Source organism: Osmerus mordax, chromosome 9 (genome assembly GCF_038355195.1).
Source record: "Osmerus mordax isolate fOsmMor3 chromosome 9, fOsmMor3.pri, whole genome shotgun sequence".
Lineage (NCBI taxonomy): Eukaryota > Metazoa > Chordata > Actinopteri > Osmeriformes > Osmeridae > Osmerus > Osmerus mordax.
Window position 1 is genome coordinate 1,207,773 of NC_090058.1, and position 22,134 is coordinate 1,229,906.

The 22,134-nt window shown below is 46.6% G+C and overlaps 2 protein-coding genes across 2 annotated transcripts; both read right to left on the reverse strand.

Moving 5' to 3' along the window:
• Nucleotides 1-7,706: 7,706 nt before the first annotated feature.
• LOC136949232 (zinc finger FYVE domain-containing protein 1-like) lies at nucleotides 7,707-13,649 on the reverse strand. Its single transcript, XM_067243472.1, has 11 exons — nucleotides 12,054-13,649; nucleotides 11,426-11,930; nucleotides 10,647-10,861; nucleotides 10,268-10,374; nucleotides 10,050-10,158; nucleotides 9,816-9,913; nucleotides 9,454-9,571; nucleotides 9,192-9,362; nucleotides 8,801-8,981; nucleotides 8,584-8,697; nucleotides 7,707-8,373 (listed from the first exon to the last, which is right to left on the reverse strand). Exons 1-11 carry the CDS (start codon nucleotides 12,546-12,548, stop codon nucleotides 8,141-8,143), a joined length of 2,346 nt encoding a protein of 781 aa, XP_067099573.1. The 5' UTR covers nucleotides 12,549-13,649; the 3' UTR covers nucleotides 7,707-8,140.
• A 958-nt stretch (nucleotides 13,650-14,607) lies between these two features.
• LOC136949289 (rho-related GTP-binding protein RhoU-like) lies at nucleotides 14,608-16,071 on the reverse strand. The gene is made up of 3 exons (XM_067243537.1): nucleotides 15,849-16,071; nucleotides 15,703-15,761; nucleotides 14,608-15,583 (listed from the first exon to the last, which is right to left on the reverse strand). The coding sequence occupies exons 1-3, from the start codon at nucleotides 16,069-16,071 to the stop codon at nucleotides 15,137-15,139; spliced, it is 729 nt and encodes a 242-aa protein (XP_067099638.1). The 3' UTR covers nucleotides 14,608-15,136.
• Nucleotides 16,072-22,134: the final 6,063 nt, after the last annotated feature.

Here is a 22,134-nt window from a genome sequence, read left to right on the forward strand (position 1 = left end):
AGTAACTGTCTCTCTGTTCCACAGTAACTGTCTCTGTTCAACAGTAACTGTCTCTCTGTTCCACAGTAACTGTGTCTCTGTTCCACAGTAACTGTCTCTCTGTTCCACAGTAACTGTCTCTCTGTTCAACAGTAACTGTCTCTGTTCCACAGTAACTGTGTCTCTGTTCCACAGTAACTGTCTCTGTTCCACAGTAACTGTGTCTCTGTTCCACAGTAACTGTCTCTGTTCCACAGTAACTGTCTCTCTGTTCAACAGTAACTGTCTCTCTGTTCCACAGTAACTGTGTCTCTGTTCCACAGTAACTGTCTCTCTGTTCCACAGTAACTGTGTCTCTGTTCCACAGTAACTGTCTCTCTGTTCCACAGTAACTGTCTCTGTTCCACAGTAACTGTCTCTCTGTTCCACAGTAACTGTCTCTCTGTTCCACAGTAACTGTCTCTCTGTTCCACAGTAACTGTCTCTCTGTTCCACAGTAACTGTCTCTCTGTTCCACAGTAACTGTCTCTCTGTTCCACAGTAACTGTCTCTCTGTTCCACAGTAACTGTCTCTCTGTTCCACAGTAACTGTCTCTCTGTTCCACAGTAACTGTCTCTCTGTTCCACAGTAACTGTCTCTGTTCCACAGTAACTGTCTCTCTGTTCCACAGTAACTGTCTCTCTGTTCCACAGTAACTGTCTCTCTGTTCCACAGTAACTGTGTCTCTGTTCCACAGTAACTGTGTCTCTGTTCCACAGTAACTGTGTCTCTGTTCCACAGTAACTGTCTCTCTGTTCCACAGTAACTGTCTCTCTGTTCCACAGTAACTGTCTCTCTGTTCCACAGTAACTGTCTCTCTGTTCCACAGTAACTGTCTCTGTTCCACAGTAACTGTGTCTCTGTTCCACAGTAACTGTCTCTCTGTTCCACAGTAACTGTCTCTCTGTTCAACAGTAACTGTCTCTCTGTTCCACAGTAACTGTGTCTCTGTTCCACAGTAACTGTCTCTGTTCCACAGTAACTGTGTCTCTGTTCCACAGTAACTGTCTCTCTGTTCCACAGTAACTGTCTCTCTGTTCAACAGTAACTGTCTCTCTGTTCCACAGTAACTGTGTCTCTGTTCCACAGTAACTGTCTCTCTGTTCCACAGTAACTGTGTCTCTGTTCCACAGTAACTGTCTCTCTGTTCCACAGTAACTGTCTCTCTGTTCCACAGTAACAGTCTCTCTGTTCCACAGTAACTGTCTCTCTGTTCCACAGTAACTGTCTCTCTGTTCCACAGTAACTGTCTCTGTTCCACAGTAACTGTCTCTGTTCCACAGTAACTGTGTCTCTGTTCCACAGTAACTGTCTCTCTGTTCCACAGTAACTGTCTCTCTGTTCCACAGTAACTGTCTCTCTGTTCCACAGTAACTGTCTCTCTGTTCCACAGTAACTGTCTCTCTGTTCCACAGTAACTGTCTCTCTGTTCCACAGTAACTGTCTCTGTTCCACAGTAACTGTCTCTCTGTTCCACAGTAACTGTCTCTCTGTTCCACAGTAACTGTCTCTGTTCCACAGTAACTGTCTCTCTGTTCCACAGTAACTGTCTCTCTGTTCCACAGTAACTGTCTCTCTGTTCCACAGTAACTGTGTCTCTGTTCCACAGTAACTGTGTCTCTGTTCCACAGTAACTGTGTCTCTGTTCCACAGTAACTGTCTCTCTGTTCCACAGTAACTGTCTCTCTGTTCCACAGTAACTGTCTCTCTGTTCCACAGTAACTGTCTCTCTGTTCCACAGTAACTGTCTCTGTTCCACAGTAACTGTCTCTCTGTTCCACAGTAACTGTCTCTCTGTTCCACAGTAACTGTCTCTGTTCCACAGTAACTGTCTCTCTGTTCCACAGTAACTGTCTCTCTGTTCCACAGTAACTGTCTCTCTGTTCCACAGTAAGTCTCTCTGTTCCACAGTAACTGTCTCTCTGTTCCACAGTAACTGTCTCTCTGTTCCACAGTAACTGTCTCTCTGTTCCACAGTAACTGTCTCTCTGTTCCACAGTAAGTCTCTCTGTTCCACAGTAACTGTCTCTCTGTTCCACAGTAACTGTCTCCCTGTTCCACAGTAACTGTCTCTCTGTTCCACAGTAACTGTCTCTCTGTTCCACAGTAACTGTCTCTCTGTTCCACAGTAACTGTCTCTCTGTTCCACAGTAACTGTCTCTGTTCCACAGTAACTGTCTCTCTGTTCCACAGTAACTGTCTCTCTGTTCCACTGTAACTGTCTCTCTGTTCCACAGTAACTGGAGGGTTGCCCAGAGCAGCAGCGTCTGTGTCCTAGGTGACACGTCTCCCTGACACTCCGGATGAGCGAGGAGTCTGACAGGCCAGAAGGTGAGATAACCGTCTCTACCACACTTGTTTCAGACTTCTCCTCTCCTCCGCCCCCTAACTCAGGGGCCTCGGCAAGACATTGAAGTGGTCTCAGCGCTGTTCCAAGGCTGTGAGGAACCAGAGCAAACCAGAAACAGACACAGCATGTGCGAAGCCTCAGGTATCTGGAAGGCCCTGGCTGTACAGATACAGATGTGTGTTTGTGATGTGGCCAGGGGGGCAGGGAAGGGGACAAAGACAGGTCTTGTAGCCGCTAGGGCCCCCACTATCAGTGTGCTCCTGTCAACGGTCTGGGATGTTATGTCAACTGTCGCAAGCCTGCTAGAAGTGCTAAAACATATTTTGTATACTTGAGAACTAACAGTTTCCATACAGTTGGGCAGGAATGTATATTCAGTCAAATCAGAAGTTGAGCACCCTTTTGCACTCAATAGTTGTATTATCCTCTCCAGTAACAACAAACAGTATTGTAACACCAGTCTAACGTGGAAATACGATTTGCAGGACACGGATATTTTTTATAACAGCTTTTTTCTCCTTCCTCTGTTCTGGTAAAGCAGCCATCTTGTGTCTCTGCAGGTGCATGGCTTCTTCACAGGAAGTGCTACTGCACCACAGTGAGGAGGGCCCAGAGAGAGCGACTGCATCCTGACAACAAGCTGCTGATTACAGCCATCAGCATGACAGAGCCAGGGTGAGGGCAAGAGGAAAAGCAGACCCTACACCTCCACACTGCAGCTCTCAGACCAACGCATACTGCCTGCCTGTCTCACACACCACAACACCACACAGGGGTAACATTGGAGAGGGGAATTTCCCATTTAAAAAGCTGTTTACATTTTTCCCCTCTCTCTCCCTCTCTCTCTCCTTTTCTCGAATGGAAGAATGCGTAGAAGGCCTCATACAGAGATTCAAACGCACACAAAAGGAATATTTTTTTCCTAGACAAACCCCATTTCAACACCAAACTCAAAACGACCACTGAATTATCTCAAGAGAGCACAGGAACAGGGTCGTCCGGCCCCACGTGAGCAGTATCCAATTAGTGCCAAGTGCGCCTAATTATAATCTGACAAACGTGTGAAACGAAGTCAGAAACCCGAGACAGTGGCTAATTATAGCAGATTGAAACACTCCATTAAGCGCAGTTTATAGCAAGGAGACATTCCACATCAGAATGCTAAAACCGCTGAGAGATGAAAGGTGCTTGACATTCGATTCTACGAGGGCTCTGAACCTGCTGGAGGATAAGGTGCTTTAAGAGAAAATACGCCCAAATCCCATGAGATCGTGAAAAGGCAGCAAGTCACTCAGACAGGGACCGAGCCGTGAATGAGGCAGGATCAGCGAGGCAGGATCAGCGAGGCAGGACGAGCGAGGCAGGACGAGCGAGGCAGGACGAGCGAGGCAGGACGAGCGAGGCAGGACGAGCGAGGCAGGACGAGCGAGGCAGGATCAGCGAGGCAGGACGAGTGAGGCAGGACGAGTGAGGCAGGATCAGCGAGGCAGGATGAGCGAGTCAGGATCAGCGAGGCAGGATGAGCGAGGCAGGATCAGCGAGGCAGGATGAGCGAGGCAGGATGAGCGAGGCAGGATGAGCGAGGCAGGATGAGCGAGGCAGGATGAGCGAGGCAGGACGAGCGAGGCAGGACGAGCGAGGCAGAATGAGTGAGGCAGGATGAGCGAGGCAGAATGAGTGAAGCACGATCAGCGAGGCAGGATGAGCGAGGCAGGACGAGCGAGGCAGGACGAGCGAGGCAGGATCAGCGAGGCAGGATGAGCGAGGCAGGACGAGCGAGGCAGGACGAGCAAGGCAGAATGAGCAGTGTGGAGGTGGACTCCCCACTCCTACCCTGCATTCAGAAATATAAAGGCCCATCAACAACAGCAACAGTGTGTGTGTGTGTGTGTGTGGTGTATGGATGTGTGTGGGTGGTATGTGTGTGTATAGGCTGGAGCCCACTCCCCTGCCCCTGTCAGGACCACAGGGGGGCCAGGGTACCTATGTAGAGCAGCAGATGGGTCTCCTGCGTGCGCCCAACACTTCCTCTCTGTCGGAGCATCTCCTGACAGATGGGACCCGGATCCTGGACCCAGCTAATCTGCACCACTCCTCCACTTAAAGGCACAGGAAGTTACAGTCTGCCTCACACTTCACCTCGTTCACCACCATACCGCACCGTTCACGAGGCGACAGTGGGATTGTTGTGCCTGCTTTAGTGACAAGCGTAGAGGGTGTTCATTGTAAAGCAATGTAACAGTAAGCAGTTCTGCCTTCTAGTCTAAGGTAAAACCAGGCCTACAGAAGGAGAAAACATAGGCTAGAACAAAGGGTAAATTCTGTATCTCTGGTATTTGTTTTTCCTCGTGCGCACCGGCTACAATGCTGTAGGATTGGATGCAAGTAGAAAAAACCGTTGTTTTACAGAAAGGTTTTTTTTTCGAACCAGGGCTCAAAATATTGTCACTTTTTCGGAAGGCAAATTCAAAATGCCTCCTCCCTTGTTTTACCGGGTCCTGACCACATCTGCGCTCGAGGAGCTAAAGTTGACATGTCGACTATCCACACCAACTGTAAATGACTCTTGGAATGTCAAATGTTATTCTCCAGATATCGGCCTTTAACCTTAATCTACCCCTTCACGTGCAATTTGCTTTAAAATCATCCCGGTTACAGTGCAAGGCTTTTGTTCAGACTTTATAGGCGATTCTAGTTATTTGGAACCCCTAATAAAAATCCGTCTGATGGTTTGGAGTAAATTTGGAATGAAAAGCACCATGCAGTCGAAGTGGCATGATACACATGTCGGAGAAAAATGTTAAGTCATGACTGTCAAATAAAAACTAAGCAGGCTACTTTGGAGAATGGACTATGCAAGTAGAAAGCCATTAAATGCAACGACAGTTCAACCAGTCATTTGCATAGTCTTGAATTTTGTAATTTGGGCGATTAGCCTACTTACAAACTAGACATTGGAAACAAAGTAACAGTATAGAATTCCAGCAATTTGTCAAATTACTTACGCTTTTAGTGGATTCTGAATGACAGCCGCCATTTTGCTACAATGTAACGCAATATGAGCGTCTTGCAGTTCTGAGGGAAACCTACGAAAAAGCATCCAATCAGAGCTCGTGTTGAAACCGTTAGCCAATACATTGGCAGTACATGTGAATAAAGGCGTGGTTTACAGAGTGAACTGTCAAAATAATTTTAAAGGGTTCTCCCTGTATTTATATTATACAAAACTAAATACCCATACTTTTAAAGAGACATAGTCGGTTCGCGCCGCTGGACTTCCGCCATTATTTTGGTATACTGTCATCATAGGTTGGCACAGTGCTTGGAAAGGTAATGTAAGGTAATGCCATGAACGTGCATTCCTATTACATTATTATCTTGACCACTTTCATCTGTGACCACAAAAGTGAGTCGAGTTCGCAGGCAATTATATGATAGACTCAGTTAGAGCCAGACAGGTTTGTTTACACTTTACAGACAAAAATCATTATTTTATTGACACAATTGAAAGTAGGCATACATACAGAGGGAGGGTTTATTTAAATAATTAAACAGTGTAAATAACACTACATAAGACTACTCTCATTCAGACATATTGGTCATAATCAGAAACAATATTACGTCTCTAATAAAAGAAACAAACATGCTGGGGCTCAAAAGAAGTGAAGGACATACAATATCGGGTTTCATTTTTTATCCTGTGCAGATATTACAGAAAATAACTAGTGCGATAAATATTTTAACCAGATAAAACATATTGACTCAAGGCAAATGTACCATAATCTTTCCTCAGATCCCAACCAAACATCACAGCTATATGAGGAAAAATAGGCAATCTAATTTTTTCATATATATTTTTTTACAATCAAGATAAAATAGTTTATCTTCACGATTTTTTACAAGCAGTACTTTAAAGGCATTTCCATGTGCTTGGTTTGTACACAGACTTACGTAGTTCTTCCTGTCCCCTAATTCTAAAAGTATTTGTCCAAACATACTATCATAGATGGTAAAGATGTTTGTTAAAGCTTATTTAAATGAGAAATACAGTTGAGTTTCATCCAACCCTTAAGGGTGTAAATGAATTTAGTGATGATTGAAAATGATGTATACCTTGTGAATGCAAGTAATTGGATTCCAGTAAAAACAAAACAAAACACTGGAAAAGCACCATGACTCAAGCAAAAAACGTCATGAATTATGTCTACATGAAGTAACAACAATACCATGAATAACACAGAACATGAGAATATTAGATATAAATTATATGACACGGCAGCTTTCAGTGGAAACAATATAGAGAAGTTTCAGGGAAGGCTGAAAACAAAACATAAATGTGCTGAACTCTTCCGCTGAGTTTGTGAAGGGTCAGCCTGTGGCTATAGTCTGATATGGAACTGTGTTCAAGATCGGAGAAATCGGATGTTTTTCAAACAGCATCCTTCCCAGTCAACACTAAATATACTTTAACAGAAGAATGCCACTCAGTACTAATGAGGTTATTTCTGTGTTTTTGTCTAAACGTCTAAAAGGCCATGTAACTCTCCGACAGTCATGCACGCCCAAAAAAAGAATTCCTCTTTTAATTCATAAATATTTTCTTTACTAAAATCTAAAATGTACACTCTAGTATAATTCTACGTCTTCATTCGACCATTATCACACGGTCAATCATGAAACACCAGTACAGAAACATTAACATGGATGACTGTTTGAATGCCAGTCTTAATCTAAGCATAGATTTCCATTTCATTCTTGAGAAACCAGACTGCTTGTGGAGTCTCTCTGGCCATGATAAACAGCAGCTTTTCACAGCTACAACTGACTTAGTGCAAAATCTAAAAGGTTGCAGTAAAACATGCCAATGTATCTGCAGTGGATGCAGATATCCATTTACCATCCCACAGTACATCACGTAGCATCAGTGAGAATACACTTAATGGTAGAATTAATTGAACCTCATTCTAAAACCCCACAGGGTTCACAACAAACCAATATATTTTTGAACATATTACAAATACTATTTTCTTTGTGGTAGAAAAATATCTCAACACCATAATAAAAAAAAAAGCAGTGATTTTAGTGTCGACACAGAATAAAATATTCACTTTGTCTCCTAGCTCTCCTTTAAGAGGAACAAGTAACATCTACGCTCCTGTTTCTCTACAAGGCATCAGGAACTTTTAGAATCGCTAACATCTTCCCAGCCACAGCATCTGGGCAGAACCAGTTGAGTAACAGAGGTATGGTGAAGGGTGGCGGGAGCCTCGATCACGTGACGGGGGCGAGAGCCTCGATCACGTGACGGGGGCGAGAGCCTCGATCACGTGACGGGGGCGAGAGCCTCGATCACGTGACGGGGGCGAGAGCCTCGATCACGTGAGGGGGGCGAGAGCCTCGATCACGTGAGGGGGGCGAGAGCCTCGATCACGTGAGGGGGGCGAGAGCCTCGATCACGTGACGGGGGCGAGAGCCTCGATCACGTGACGGGGGCGAGAGCCTCGATCACGTGACGGGGGCGAGAGCCTCGATCACGTGACGGGGGCGAGAGCCTCGATCACGTGACGGGGGCGAGAGCCTCGATCACGTGACGGGGGCGAGAGCCTCGATCACGTGACGGGGGCGAGAGCCTCGATCACGTGACGGGGGCGAGAGCCTCGATCACGTGACGGGGGCGAGAGCCTCGATCACGTGACGGGGGCGAGAGCCTCGATCACGTGACGGGGGCGAGGCTCTCGGCTCTCCTGTTTCCCGCCGCAGGAGGTCTGAAGCTAGAGGTCTCCCGGCTTCTGGCTGCAGCTCAGGCATACACGCACGAGGTGGTCCCAGCCCCGGGAGGGGACGGGGCGGCGGTCTGAGGAGCACTCGTCACACACGCCCTGCCCGCAGGCGCGACAGTGGTGCTTGGACAGCTTGGCAGTGAAGAGGCGTTGGCAGTGGTGGCAGGACAGGATGTCTTGGTCGGGCACCCAGTAGGCTGGACGCGCAGCATCCTTGACCAGGCCTAAGGACAGCAGGGACACTCCGGATGACTGTTTACGCCGTGACTCAACAACATAGCGTGGATATTTGGGAGTTTAAACGGATCTTGTTACTACATTCTAAATAATTTGTTTATCCTCACGAGCCACCAGATGGCAGGCTGTCCCAGTCAAGACTTTCCACTTCTCACACTATTACACAATGGTTCTGGACTGCTTCTGGATGTACTCACCCAGTGGGATGTCTATAGCAGTGACCACAGCTCCCAGAGTATGAGTCACAGCTTCTCCAACCTTCCTGGCGAGTGTCCCACCTTCCTCTTCATCAACCTCCTCCTCCTGGAGCTCTGGAACACAGTCAGATCAGGTAGCTAGGTTACCTCTGCTGCACGCGGCTCCAAGGTAACAGAGACACAGGCAGCCTTGCAACACGGTAGCCGGTGGCTGTACCTGTGTGTCTCTGCCTCTGCTCAAAGCAGGCATCGCAGACTCTGACAGGCGCCGGACCCCAGCCTCTCTCAGCGACGGGCATGGCTTTGGAGGAGCAGCCGTCACAGAAGCCCTCTCCGCAGGCACGGCAGTGGTGCTTAGTGTCGTTGTCCTGGAAGACCTGGAGGCACTTATGGCATGTCTGGAGCACAGGGGGACACAACAACAAGGGCTTGTTATTGAGCGACGGCCGTGGAGGAGGAGGCCTGAGCCAGTCTTATCTTGAGAGCTGCAAACAGAGGTTGTGTAAGAGCCTTCAGCCGAGTAAGGGCAGTAAACATGAGTAGCAAAGTGTTGACTGTGTGTGTGTGGGGGTGTGTGTGTGTGGGGGGGGGGTGCGTGTGTCACTCACTAATATGAGGGAGTTGGGTTTCCAGTAGGCAGGTGCGATCTGATCCGTCAGCCAGGAGGTGACGGCCTTGGCAGGCTTGACGCTAAGCTCAGACATGGACTGGGAGATGTAGGTGACTCCATCCAACAGGCGCTGCGCTGCATTACTGTTGTCTTTTAAAAAGCCATCAGACTGTGGAAGGACATCACACTATCATTAGGTCTTAATTGCTCGGATAAAGAGGCTCATCCGGTGTGTGTGCAGGTACAGCGGGCAGACTGACCCCTGGCCAAATGTGCTGGATCTCGGTACGGACTACGGTGTCAACTGGGTCCTGGTTTCCAAACCAGTACTGTCGGCTCCGGTAAATCACACCACAGTTAGGACATTCAATCACATACCTGCAGACCCAGACATGCAGTACAACACAGATCCTGTTACAGAGATGTTTTGCCACAATACATTTCAAAACACTAGCGATGCAAGTCTAGGCTTGCATAACAACATATCTCACAAAATGCGGCAGGTGATTTTAGACTTGCGCTCAAGGCGAGGATCACTGTGGTTAAAATTAGAGATTGGTGGTAACTCTAAGCCTGCCGCCTGCCCTAGAACATGCCCTGGGGTCACCCCTCGCCTGCTCACCCAGACCAGGCGTATCTGGCCAGACCCAGCCAAGGAGAGTCTGATGAAGCAGATGTCTTGGGAACCACAAGCACCTCCTTCCCTCCTTCATAGCAGGCCTAGACACAGGAAACTGGGGTCAGGGGTCACTGAACAGGTAGTGACGGGGGTTAGAGCCCGGTGATGTCAGCAGGTAACAGGAGACCTACGTCTGTGAGGCCCCTGCTGACTGGAGGTTCATGTGACCAGGCTCACCTTGCAGGTGTAGATGCGATTGTCGTAGTGGACAGAGTAGCGACACCGGTGCTTGGCCTCGTGGGACAGACCCTCCCACAGATGGTTCATGCTGTTCCTGCAGCCCGCCCTGAAGCACAAAGAGCAGCGTCACAGGTTACTCACCTGCTCGGAAAGTCATCAAAAGGAGCTGGAGAGAGAGACAGAGAAACAGAGAGAGAGAGAAACAGAGTACTGACCCACAACTGAGACAGATGCTGGAGCAGGTGAAGTACTCATCAGGAAAGAAGCAGCTGTGAGCTACAAGCTCGTCAGCAATCTCCCCATTGAAGCGTTCGCTGAGTGCCTGTACAGAGGGCACAGACCCACCCTCAGGTGAAACACACCCAACACAACAACATTTACAAACCTACTTACGTTTCATTTTTAACACACTAGCTTTTCACGTTCAAGTGAACATTCATAACATCCAGTTTTCAAACTTGTTTCCCATGTCATTTATGAACCAAAGGCTCGCCACAGGTGAGGCCGCAGGTGAGGCCGCAGGTGAGGCCGCAGGTGAGGCCGCAGGTGAGGCCGCTGAGGGCGGAGACACGCAGTGCTTCCCTCGCTGCCTACCTGCAGGGCTTTGAAGATGATGAGGGGAGTGCGAGGGGAGCGGGTGGCGTTGTTGTCCAGGAGCTGCTCCAGGTTGTGCCGTAGGCCTCCAAAGTCCGTGGGCGGAGTGGAGGTGCGCGTGCCACGGTACTGGATGGAACTGAAGGCCTCTGGGAACCTGCCCAGCTTCCTGAAGCGCTCCACCAGCAGCCGCTCCACAGACTCGGAGGACTTGTCTGGATCAACGCAAGCAGATGCAGAAGGGGTTGACCAGTACGGACAGGAAGTGACATGTGCATCCACTAACTGCCTTTGTTCATCCCACATGATACTAATGTATCCTTTTAGCAGATGCCTGAAGCAGAATTATATAAGAACATTGCAACAGAGACAGAGAGAGAGGAACAGCTTGGCCATACATTAGAGTAGCACAGATTGTTCCATTTCTACATTCCAGGCCTTCTTTACACCTGTAATTTGAGCAACACCTCAGTGACACTTTGTGAAGACGTGCAAGACAATTTATCATTCTGATGTCTGTGCATTCACTCCTTCAAAGACCGCATCAAATGACTGGCTTAAATTACTTCATAGACTTAGGCTAGTTCACTGCCCAAACAAACACCAACAGCCAACAGTTGTTGGGTTGTGTTGGTTTGGTGTGATGTGCCTGTTGGTGTTTGTTAGAGCAGTGTGAAAATGACAGTTATCTTTTCAAACATTACAAACAGCAGAACATCTGAAATGTGTGTTGTTTGTAGGATATTGTTGGGGCAGAATGACCTGACCTCAACACTGACCTGAGCCCAGCAACTTGGTGTGGACGGTCTCATGAAAGATGACCACAGCAGGGCCCAGGGTGGACAGAGGGACGTCCAGACCACACCTGGCTGTGGTGGCCTTCAGCTCCTTGGTGAAATGCTTCAGGTAGGCGTCCGAAGCGTCCCCCAGGAACTTGAAGAGGTCGTCGTGGAGACGGTCGGCGTGGGTGCGGTAAATGATGAGGTCTGAGATGGCCAGCACCTTGAGCAGGAGGCGGGTTCTCTGACCCTGGTTAGTGCTGTTCCCCAGCAGGCCCTCGGTGTCGATCACCACCACCTTGTGGACGGGGTCGAGGGCGGCCCAGACACCCACCGTGCAAGACTCCTGCGTTGGGGAGGTCTTGAACACCTCCCTGCCCATGAAGAAAGTGTGGTTCAGAGTGTGGGACTTGCCTTCTCCCGTGTTGCCAAAGATCGCCACCACCTTCAGTAGTTTGTCAGGGGCACAGTTCAACGTCTTCAAAAACGAATCTTCATCTTTTATCTGTAATGAACAGAACGTTTTAGAAAAACGTACATGGTATGTAAGATCCTTTGACCTCTGCCCCCTGACAAGGACAGCAGTACTGAACACAGGGTACGAACAGCCCCTCGTCACGTCACCTACCTGCATCTCCTCGTTTTCATCCACCAGGAGGAAACTGGTGGCGTTCTCCAGAAGTTTGGATCTCTGGGATTCGGTCGTGTCTATGAATGTGTTCGGGGGGCTCTCTACCTCCGCGGGGACGGGCGGAGGATAGCTGGTGACGTGGTGCTTCTTCTTGTTTCCTCCACTGTGGGTGCGTTTCTGGCAGTCCTGGCACAGGTTGAGTTTGCAGTTCTGGCAGCGGGCCGTCGCCCTGTGCCGTCCCCCGTCCGCCGAGCCTCCGCTGCCCCCTTTGCAACTGTCACAGTAGGGGACATGACCCGGGCCGATCTGGACCCGCTCGTGGTTCTTCAGGCGTTCTTGGCTGTGGAGTTCCTGCTCGCAGCGAATACACTGCAGGCTCTTGCACTCGTCGCATTCAAACACAGCTTCCTCTGAGCCGGCACAGGCGTAACTCTCCTGACAGATGAGGCTGGTGTTGACTCCCTTATCGGAAGATGAGCCATGGCCACTCATTGTTTCCCAAACGTGAGGGATTAAACACTGTGTTATGCTTGCGGGAGTGGTCTGACTGTAATGCCAACTATATCCAGTAGGAGACTGAACAAAACTAAAGTTTGTGACCTTAGTGTTAGATATTATGTGCCCAACAGACTACTGCATCTGTAAGCTACAGGCTACACCAAAGACTTGATCTAACAAGACTTGGTATATTATGACAGCTGCATGGTATTCTATTGAAGTCTTAATTTTCAGTTCCTCTAACAATATCTTGTTTATGAATTAAATGTATACAGCATAAAGGTGCAAATGTACAACGAGGCAGTAAGATGAGTAGAATGTTTGGTTAATTGTCCTTTTCAAGTCAACAAACTTTCCTGTAAAACGTTTCTACTTGCACCCTCAAAATTTGTCCACAACTAAACAAAACAATTTAGCTGCCAGTGCAGATGAGGATAACAAAATTGCGGTTAGTTGATTAAGGCAGGTGCAGCTTGCTATCCAAGTGCAGTGGCAAGACGATTAACGTTAGCTGACTTATTTCCCTGAAATATATAATAAATGTGCAAATGAACACAGATGCAGTCCACGTATATCTCTAAACTGGGCTGTCACTGTAGTTAGCTAGCCGGAGGAACCCATAGACCTAGTTTACAAATATGTTTTTCGAAATCGTAGGCTACTTTTGCTTAGCTGCTTCTCCTATGTATAACAGTACGTTGGCAAACCAATTGTGCAAAATGTATCTTGCTAGGTATCTAGCTTGACATTGAAAAGCGTTAGCTTACTATTCAGCTAGCTAGTCTAGTGCTATTTATGCCAACAAGCTTGTCAAACAAAGGACAGGCTTCAGTTAAGTCAGTAGCCAGGACAGACAAAATTGTAAGTAGAGAGGCAAAATAAGTAACATTAGATAATCCGTCAGGAAAAAATTATAGTTGGTCGCCCTGTATCAAATATGCCTAGCTAGCTAGCTGTTAGTCCACAGCAACTTGTCAACAATAACACAGATGGCTTAACAGTATCAAGCAGTCAGTCAATGTTCGGAAATCAGCGGGTCCGTTCTAGCACACACGATATGAAGAAAAATGGCACAATTCCGTTGGAGAAGTCTTTAAAAACTGTTCACTTATTGCAATTAAATCCACCGTAGCTTTGTCATTGTTTTGTCCAGAAGCCCCCTCCCTGAATATCTGGGCTATTTTGTTGGCAGGTCAGATCAGCTGATCAGATTATTTTCAGTCATGGGAGGGCAAAGAGGGTTCAGGGGATTGTGGGAGTTGTAGTTGACAAAGATTAAAAATGTCGGTAGATTTTTGTGGCAGCGGTTTTTATTGAACCACTTGAGCGTTAAACAGTTTAAAAATAGTATTCAAGATAGAAATTGAGCTACTGACAAATTGCATAATCCCTTTTATTAAAATAATATGCATGAACTCTAAATAGAGAATCTGTCAATTTTAAGATTCGAGAGTGGATTTATTGACCTTTCCTTGTAGACTGTTGTCTGTTTACTGACACATCGATTGTTTAGTGTCAAGTGTGATAATGTTTTGGTGGTTGTAATACAAGATAATACCCAAGGTCAGCTTGTAGATATAGATCACTTGGTCAGAAATCTATTTTCAATCCATCCTTTATCCCTCTTAGTCAGCCAAAGACATGGCTTAAACCAATTTGCTATGTTACAAAAAGTTAAAAGGAACTACTTTAATGGGAAGGCTTTTCAGATCAAGTCACTAATTTCAATGACCTTTGTCTTGTAAATTGGGACCTCAATGCAACAGCAGGTGACCATTGCCTTGGATTGAGATGAGGATGACAAAGTGAATTAAATGCTGTTGGGAGTCTGAAGTCTCGCAGTCTTTCCCTCCATTATTATCAAAGAGTCGACCCCCCTGGATGAAGGCCTAGGTTTCCCCAGTGATCAATTCAAGCTATTGTCACATACTGTAGCCTATCTAAAGTAGATGTAAAAATTTTAATAGTAGCCTGTAAGTCTGTTTCAGTATCCTAATACGTACCCCACACAACTCCTAGACAAAATCACATTTAGACGTAATGTTGCACATTTATTAATCTCTCTATTTGACATGAGACATGTTGTAATTGTGTCAAATATTAACATGAGGGCATTTGACCAAAAATGACAACACAAAATGTAAGACCTCTACAAGAGGCAAATATGACTGGATATATACAGTTTCTAAACATTGCTAATTACAAAGACCAGAGTAAAACCATGACATTTAATATAAATACATGAGGAGTTTGATGGAGATAGCTCACATATTTGCTTTGCATAGAGGGTTAGGCCTTGCATAGTGTTTACATGTTCCCTGGTAGTGAGCTATGACACCTTTCAAATAAGGAGGTCTAAATAGATTGTGTGAATACTAAAGTCTTGCCATGATTAATTTAGTGAGAGGTTGTCAGTGGGGGAGGGACCCCCTAAATATTCATCAAGCCCTGAGCTGAGGTTTATCAACAGCTCCATAATCTGAGGGAATCTTCATTAAATTAACTCCCCCATGTTTGTGGCACAAATCAACACATTTCTTCAACAGAGTCCCACTGAGTGTTTCTGGATAATGCATGACCAATCAGATGAAGCAGAACAACTTCTTCCATCCAACACCTGAGAAAGTCTTAGCCCGGTCCAGGAGTTTTAACTTATGAGCTTTTTTACAAGCCTGGTGCTTTAGAGCGGCACATATGGCTGAGTCGAATGCCTCTTTGAGGTTCTTTTGGGTCAGTGCTGAACATTCTACATATCCCTGCGCGCTTATCTTCTCGGCCAGCGACTCAGCCTGTGAGCGAACTACAGGTTTTACCCTCATCTGATCCAGATCGATAAGAATATTGACATTGTATCTAAGGTCAGACTGTGTTCCTATCAAAACGATTGGACAAGTAGGATTTAAGGCACGGACTTGGGGGATCCATTTTGTGGCGATGTTGTGGAATGACACTGGGTTGACAACACTGAAGCACAGGATGAAGACGTCTACTTGCCCGTACCACATGGACCGAAAATTATCAAACTCGTCCTAGAGAAAAATAAACAAGTATGATATAAAAACCAGTTCATGTAGTATGAGCAGCTAAAACAATCGTGAATGTAAACTAAATGAATGATTCTTTCTTTAAGATTTAGGAAACTTATTACCTGTCCAGCTGTGTCCAACAACTGGATTCTAAATGGAATCCCATCAACGTGAACCAGCCCTAAATGGAAATATACATAAACAGATCATGCATTGCAATTCCCACCTCTTTGATCATCTGATTATGTTTTTGTTTTCGAACACTTACCCGTAAAAACATCAAAAGCCGTCTGTTGATAATCATTTGGATAACCGTTGGAGATGTAACTCGTGATCATACTCGTTTTCCCCACCGCGCCGTCTCCAATCAACATACAGCTAATTGTGTGTTCACTGTTCTTCTCGTGAGCGACATGCATCCGGTGCTTAGCAGGCCTACTGCCAAGAGGCATTTTCGCATTTAGAAAAGATACTCCTGGCTCATCTTTCATGAAGTAGAAGCACGAGCAGGCTCCGCAGACCAACTGCAGGACACCAGAGCGCACATGGTACACTGACTCATTCAGCCAAATTCTATCACCTTCGGTTTAAAAGAACAATGACGACCAATGAGGTACCGGCTTTCGACCGCTTCAATCAGTTGCAAATCACTCTTCACAGATGGGTTTTGCATAGCAGCGAGTCCCCCATTCATGTGACTGCTACAGAAACAAAATGATCGGCCACTGGGAATTTGAAGATAAATAAATTAGCATTCTAACAATTGTAATAGCACAATGCTGTTGTAAAGTTATTGATATATATTGGGACTTGGGTTCAGTCGGTAAAACCTTTTAGAGGCTAAATTAACCTTTCTCATTACCCCCTCACACAAATAACAAAAGAGCCTTATGGAAGCCGACTATGAATATGATGCGCTTTCAATGTAATTACAGACATTTTACATGGTAATATAAAGTGCCATGTCTGTAGGTGGCAATGTTGTTACAATGTTGGCCTTTCAGCTCGTACAACGTTGGTTTTGTCTCTCCTGGTTATATAAGTTGAGTTGGGAGGGCCAACCCTGATCCTATCAACTGGAACATGCTCATGCTCTGCTGTCTGATACTTGTGAGTAAAAGTTTCACTTTAATGTGCATGTCTGCCTTCTTGTATTTAGGGGGGAACACCATTGATTAACTGAGATTATAGGCTGTATATTTCCTACTTTCTCTATCCCTCTCTTAAACGAATATTTTGACAAGCATATGCGCTTAAAAAAACTGAAATCGATTGAAATATATTGTCTGCATCCATTTTCCTTTTCCTTTTTGACGTAAGCATGGGGACAGATGGTACTATTTAGGGGGGAAATGTAAAATTAGACAGCGTTCCTTATCTGTCAGAGCCTGCAGGAAACTGAGGAAACGTTGTGTTGGAAGGTCTCCACTTCCTGTTTGCCGTTGTTCCTCAACTCTTTCATTCTCTCCCTCTCGCTCTCTCCCACCTGCACTGGGAGTGATAGTGAATTTATTCGCCTGCATCGCAAGACAACATCTGGATGCCCTCTTCATCCCATCACCTGGCCCTATACTGTGGTGGTGACTTCAGTGATTCACAAGTATTGTTCCCAAGTCCAAGGACGATTCCACACACAGGAAGCTTCAGCTGTACAGCTGGATTTGGCGACCACATCATGGCGTTTCCTTTCCTCATTGTTCTGGTTGCATCGCCCAAGCTAGACAGTAGAGGGCAGCAATACTCTACCAGTTTTCGTACGGACTCTGGCCTACACAGCCTGTGTACAGTTCAGCTGGTTCATTCAACCCAAATACTTCTCCCAGCCGCCCTGAACCAATTCTTCTCAATCCGGTGTCATGTAAACCCAGTAACTGACACAAGTTCACATATTAAAACAATAGAATCTGTGGTGTTAAAAGATTATACGATGTAAGCCTGATCATCGGGGCCTAGGAACGTTATAGGAGAAGTGGCCAGTGTGACAGGTATCAAGAGATAAACAAGTCATTTGCATATGTGGGGTACGATTTCTGTCATAATTCTGGTGGATAGGCTTCATACTGATTACTGATTTGCATACTGATTTGCCCTCATTGCCAAGTCCATAGAACGACAAGGATTAGCAGAGGATGCTGTTATCCATGAGATCTAATGGGAAGCTCATCCCCCACACACACACACATAATGGTATACTAGTCAAACACTTTCTATCCAGGGATTTGGGGTCCTAGATGGTATGTGTGTATCGGAGGAGGGGGAACTCATAGTGTGTCCTTTGGTATCTGACCATATCCTGTATATTGGCTGTGACACACGTGATGTGAGGCAGTGGCCTGCCTCTTATGATGTGAGGCAGTGGCCTGCCTCTTACGATGTGAGAGAGGGAAGCCAGAGGGGAGTGGCAGTAGAGAAGCCGGTTGAGGCAGTGGGTTAGGGTTAGAGAAGTTTGTTCCACAGGCCTGCTCACACCCAGACACCTGGGGCCAGGACACATGCCTCTCCCTTCCCACCTCCAGACACCTGGGGCCAGGACACATGCCTCTCCCTTCCCACCTCCAGACACCTGGGGCCAGGACACATGCCTCTCCCTGCCCACCTCCAGACACCTGGGGCCAGGACACATGCCTCTCCCTTCCCACCTCCAGACACCTGGGGCCAGGACACATGCCTCTCCCTTCCCACCTCCAGACACCTGGGGCCAGGACACATGCCTCTTCCTGCCCACCTCCAGACACCTGGGGCCAGGACACATGCCTCTCCCTGCCCACCTCCAGACACCTGGGGCCAGGACACATGCCTCTCCCTGCCCACCTCCAGACACCTGGGGCCAGGACACATGCCTCTCCCTGCCCACCTCCAGACACCTGGGGCCAGGACACAGGCCTCTCCCTGCCCACCTCCAGACACCTGGGGCCAGGACACAGGCCTCTCCCTGCCCACCTCCAGACACCTGGGGCCAGGACACAGGCCTCTCCCTGCCCACCTCCAGACACCTGGGGCCAGGACACATGCCTCTCCCTGCCCACCTCCAGACACCTGGGGCCAGGACACATGCCTCTCCCTGCCCACCTCCAGACACCTGGGGCCAGGACACATGCCTCTCCCTGCCCACCTCCAGACACCTGGGGCCAGGACACATGCCTCTCCCTGCCCACCTCTCCCTGGCTCCTTCTGGCAGATTGGTTCACATCACGCAGGGGAATTGTGGGATCTCCCCTGTGCTTCAGTCCTGATTCTGTGTTGACTCAGATAGGACTCAGGTGGCAGCAACTCTTTCCACTCTTTCCTTTCAGAGAGGAATTTGTGTTCTGTTTTTGATCGATTTTTACAACCAGCTCTGTTTCATTTGGGGATGTTGTTGATGCTTGAAAGGTTATATCTCTGTGTTTTGGTTTGGTTTGTAAGGAAAGCCAAGCCAGTCTGTATACATCCATTTACTACTTACTTTGTTCCTGCTCCATCACACCTGGCAGGGGTCCAGGAGGAGGGGGGCTAATCCGACCCTCTTACAGATGTCCGTAGGGGGCCTGGCCTATGCTCCAAAACTTTCACAAACGGCCCATCTATCAGCCTGTTGAAGAGTCACAGTTACTTTCCCTTTTGAGTTACTTCATCGTTTGAGTAGGATAGGATGGACCGCCTGTGCTCCCGGAGAGCTACCCCCCCGAAGGGTTACGCTCCAATTCCAGTTATGACAAACAAGACCTAGCTTCTCAGCCAGATCATGATCAGAATCATGTGTGCTGGATTAGGGATTAGGGTTGGAATCAAAACCTTCAAGACAGTAGCTCTCCAGGAACAGGGCTGGGCAGCCCTGGAGTACAGTAACATGCCACTGTAAGTCTTAGAGTCTTAGAGAGCTTCTCATAACTCATAGTTATGTTACAGTGCTGTTTCTGGGTGAACACAAACCATCTGTCTCAATGTGTCCGGGCCACATCGCTGTCAGATTCCCGTCATCACTTTGGAAGCGGTGGGCTGGTGGTGTAACTGTAGTCTTGTGTTTGGAGGGTCCTGCAATCCCCTGGCCCCGGTGTCAGCGTCGCCCAGCTCCTTCAGAGCATGTCCTGGAACACCTCCCTGCACCCACGGATCAGCTGACCCTGCTACAGCACTCTCCTAGCAGCAGAGGGAAGCTGAAATCCCTTTCTCTCTGTCAACACCTTCACTCTGTCTTGGGTTCTTCTCTGATCTATGCTGCTCGAGGATGATTGGCTGGTCATGGTTCCTTCAGTGGAAAATCCTGTTCCAGATATTTTGGAGTGGGTTTTTTCCACGGTTTCGTGTCGCTACACGTTGGGGTCATCAAAGGTTTTTTCCTCGTGATTCTCCAGAGTTATCACGGTTCCCTCCAGTACCCTCAGACATGTTTACTTTCTTCATGGTATTCAACAAGCTCGATAACAACATCAATGAAAATCTCACACTTTTTCCTTCGGAATGTCTCATTTTTCTCTGTATTTGGATGCAATCAGCTCAAGATCAATCCAAGCCTCTGCTCTTTTAAGATTTGAATCAATGTAAACAACTAAAATGTTTTACTTCAATAGACAATTTACTAACAAATGTGTTTCATAAGCACTCAAGACAAATACGTACCATGTGGACTTGATTCCTGCCAAAATGTGGTGATTTTGTTCATCATCTCAGGAAATAACTTTCCTGCTAAAATAGCGTGATAGAGAGAGTGATTCCAAGATTGAAGAAATTGGTTGTTTATGAAGCCTGTTTATTTTAATTTGGGCACCATTTGAGGATTATGGGTAATTTTTGGGTCACTTTCCTTTGGGACTGAGAATGCATCGGACATTGGAGATTTTCTTAATGTCTTCAATGTATGTTGAGCTTGTATTTGACTTGAACAACTGATATACAATTCAAGAACATTCACTTTATCAAGGATAGAACGGTTCTCTAATAGAGTGGGTAAATAAAAAAAAATAAAAAAACACAAGATAGAAATCTTATCAACCGAACATCAAAAGGCCTTCCATTAAAGACGATGATTCCAGTTATTATTTAACATGAAATTAGAGTAATTACACTCCACAGAAATGTTGTTTACTCAGTTTTACATTTAGATCCTGTTGGTACACTTCTAAGGGAGATTTTGTCCAAACAACCTTTTAACCTGTGAATCAAAGATAGTTCTGGATCAAAGCTGCTCACTTTGAAGACTCTTATCGTCAGCAGACAGACTGCTGGATGAAAGTCCCACCTCTTAAGTAGCAGTCAAAAGAAGCCTGTCCACAGCTCACAACGCCACACATGCTCTGACGCCAACAAGAGTTTCCAAGACCTGTTTGCACATGTTTTAATGATGCTGAGGTTGTCAGCATCTACTGGGCCTGTCCCTTTTTCAGGGAAACCGGACGACTTTGCTTTAGTATGAATCTTAGGGGTCGCTTTAGGTCGAGAAAACCGAGCTGTAAATAAAATTCATGATTGTTATTGTTATTTTATATTCTGAAACAATGTGATGAATCACCCCGGTGACCCAGGTACAGTCCGTCCCCTGTCCGATCTCTCACACTGAGAAACTCACAGAACGGCAGTGTGCGCAACGATCTAGGAAGAGCACAAGGTAAACAGGAAAAATCCTGTGTGTTTTTCATCCAAAAATATCTAACTAAATTATAAGTTTCTACACGAAGCTATTTCACAAATCTTCAACAGTATTCTCAGCTGCATACTGGGATCCAATCAGTTTAGTTTAATGAGTTGTTGATGAACTGACATTACCGAGTGAGTTGAATACTGATAAGATAGACATGTAGACAGAAATAAAGGCTTTTGTGTTTGATAAAGTAATTAGGACTCTCCACATATCAACACAGATCCTTTCTCACAATGGCCCAGCTTCTACTTCATTGTCTGCTGTAAAGGAGACTTAGAAACAGTGGAAAAGCATTGAGACCCGACCCCTGTTAGTCTGTGGGAAAAACGGGCCCCCCTTCCTGTTCCCTGAGAGTAAACGCTGTCCAGAAAAATAGCAGGAAACTACCATGGCCTTTTGATATGTGCTAAGTGAGTCAGAGTAGTACATAAGTGTTTACAGTCCGCCTACTGTACAACAGGGCTGTCTGTCTATCATGCCCACGATCTCTGCTCTTTGGTAAATACCCCTGCAAGGAAACGCTAACTCAGCAGGGATTATAACTATGTATTCATTGAGCAGATGCTTTCATCCAAAATACAGCCGATGTTACATAGGCCTACAAATTGTGTATTCCACGTGTTGTGTGAGGGTAAGGGGTCATACATTCAAATGGAGCTATGACACTTTTTAATGAGTAGAAATATTCTAGTCCATCTGGGACAGCAATACTGTCTCAATGTATGGATATGAATTATGCTAGCATGGAGCAGCGCTCCATGCTAGCTTGTTATCACCGGATCATGAACAAAGTCTTTCCACTTTGTCTCTCGGCAACAACGTTCCTTATCCTCGTCTCGTCTTTTTTAGCGTTGCTCCCAGCCAACACATCCAGCAGGGGGCGCTGTTGCCTGAGTCCTGTCTCGGATGATCCTCGATCCGCTCTGAAAGACAACAA

What these genes read in the sequence shown, in the direction of transcription:
- LOC136949232 (XM_067243472.1), bottom strand. Translation starts at nt 12,548, where the DNA reads ATGAGTGGCCATGGCTCATCTTCCGATAAGGGAGTCAACACCAGCCTC. An exon ending in GCCAGATACGCCTGGTCTGG is followed by an intron (nt 9,572 to 9,815) that starts GTGAGCAGGCGA and finishes CTGGGTCTGCAG; the next exon opens with GTATGTGATTGAATGTCCTA. An exon ending in GCAGAGGCAGAGACACACAG is followed by an intron (nt 8,698 to 8,800) that starts GTACAGCCACCG and finishes ACTGTGTTCCAG; the next exon opens with AGCTCCAGGAGGAGGAGGTT.
- LOC136949289 (XM_067243537.1), bottom strand. Translation starts at nt 16,071, where the DNA reads ATGAAAGATGAGCCAGGAGTATCTTTTCTAAATGCGAAAATGCCTCTT. An exon ending in GGCTTTTGATGTTTTTACGG is followed by an intron (nt 15,762 to 15,848) that starts GTAAGTGTTCGA and finishes ATTTCCATTTAG; the next exon opens with GGCTGGTTCACGTTGATGGG. An exon ending in TGTTGGACACAGCTGGACAG is followed by an intron (nt 15,584 to 15,702) that starts GTAATAAGTTTC and finishes ATTTTTCTCTAG; the next exon opens with GACGAGTTTGATAATTTTCG.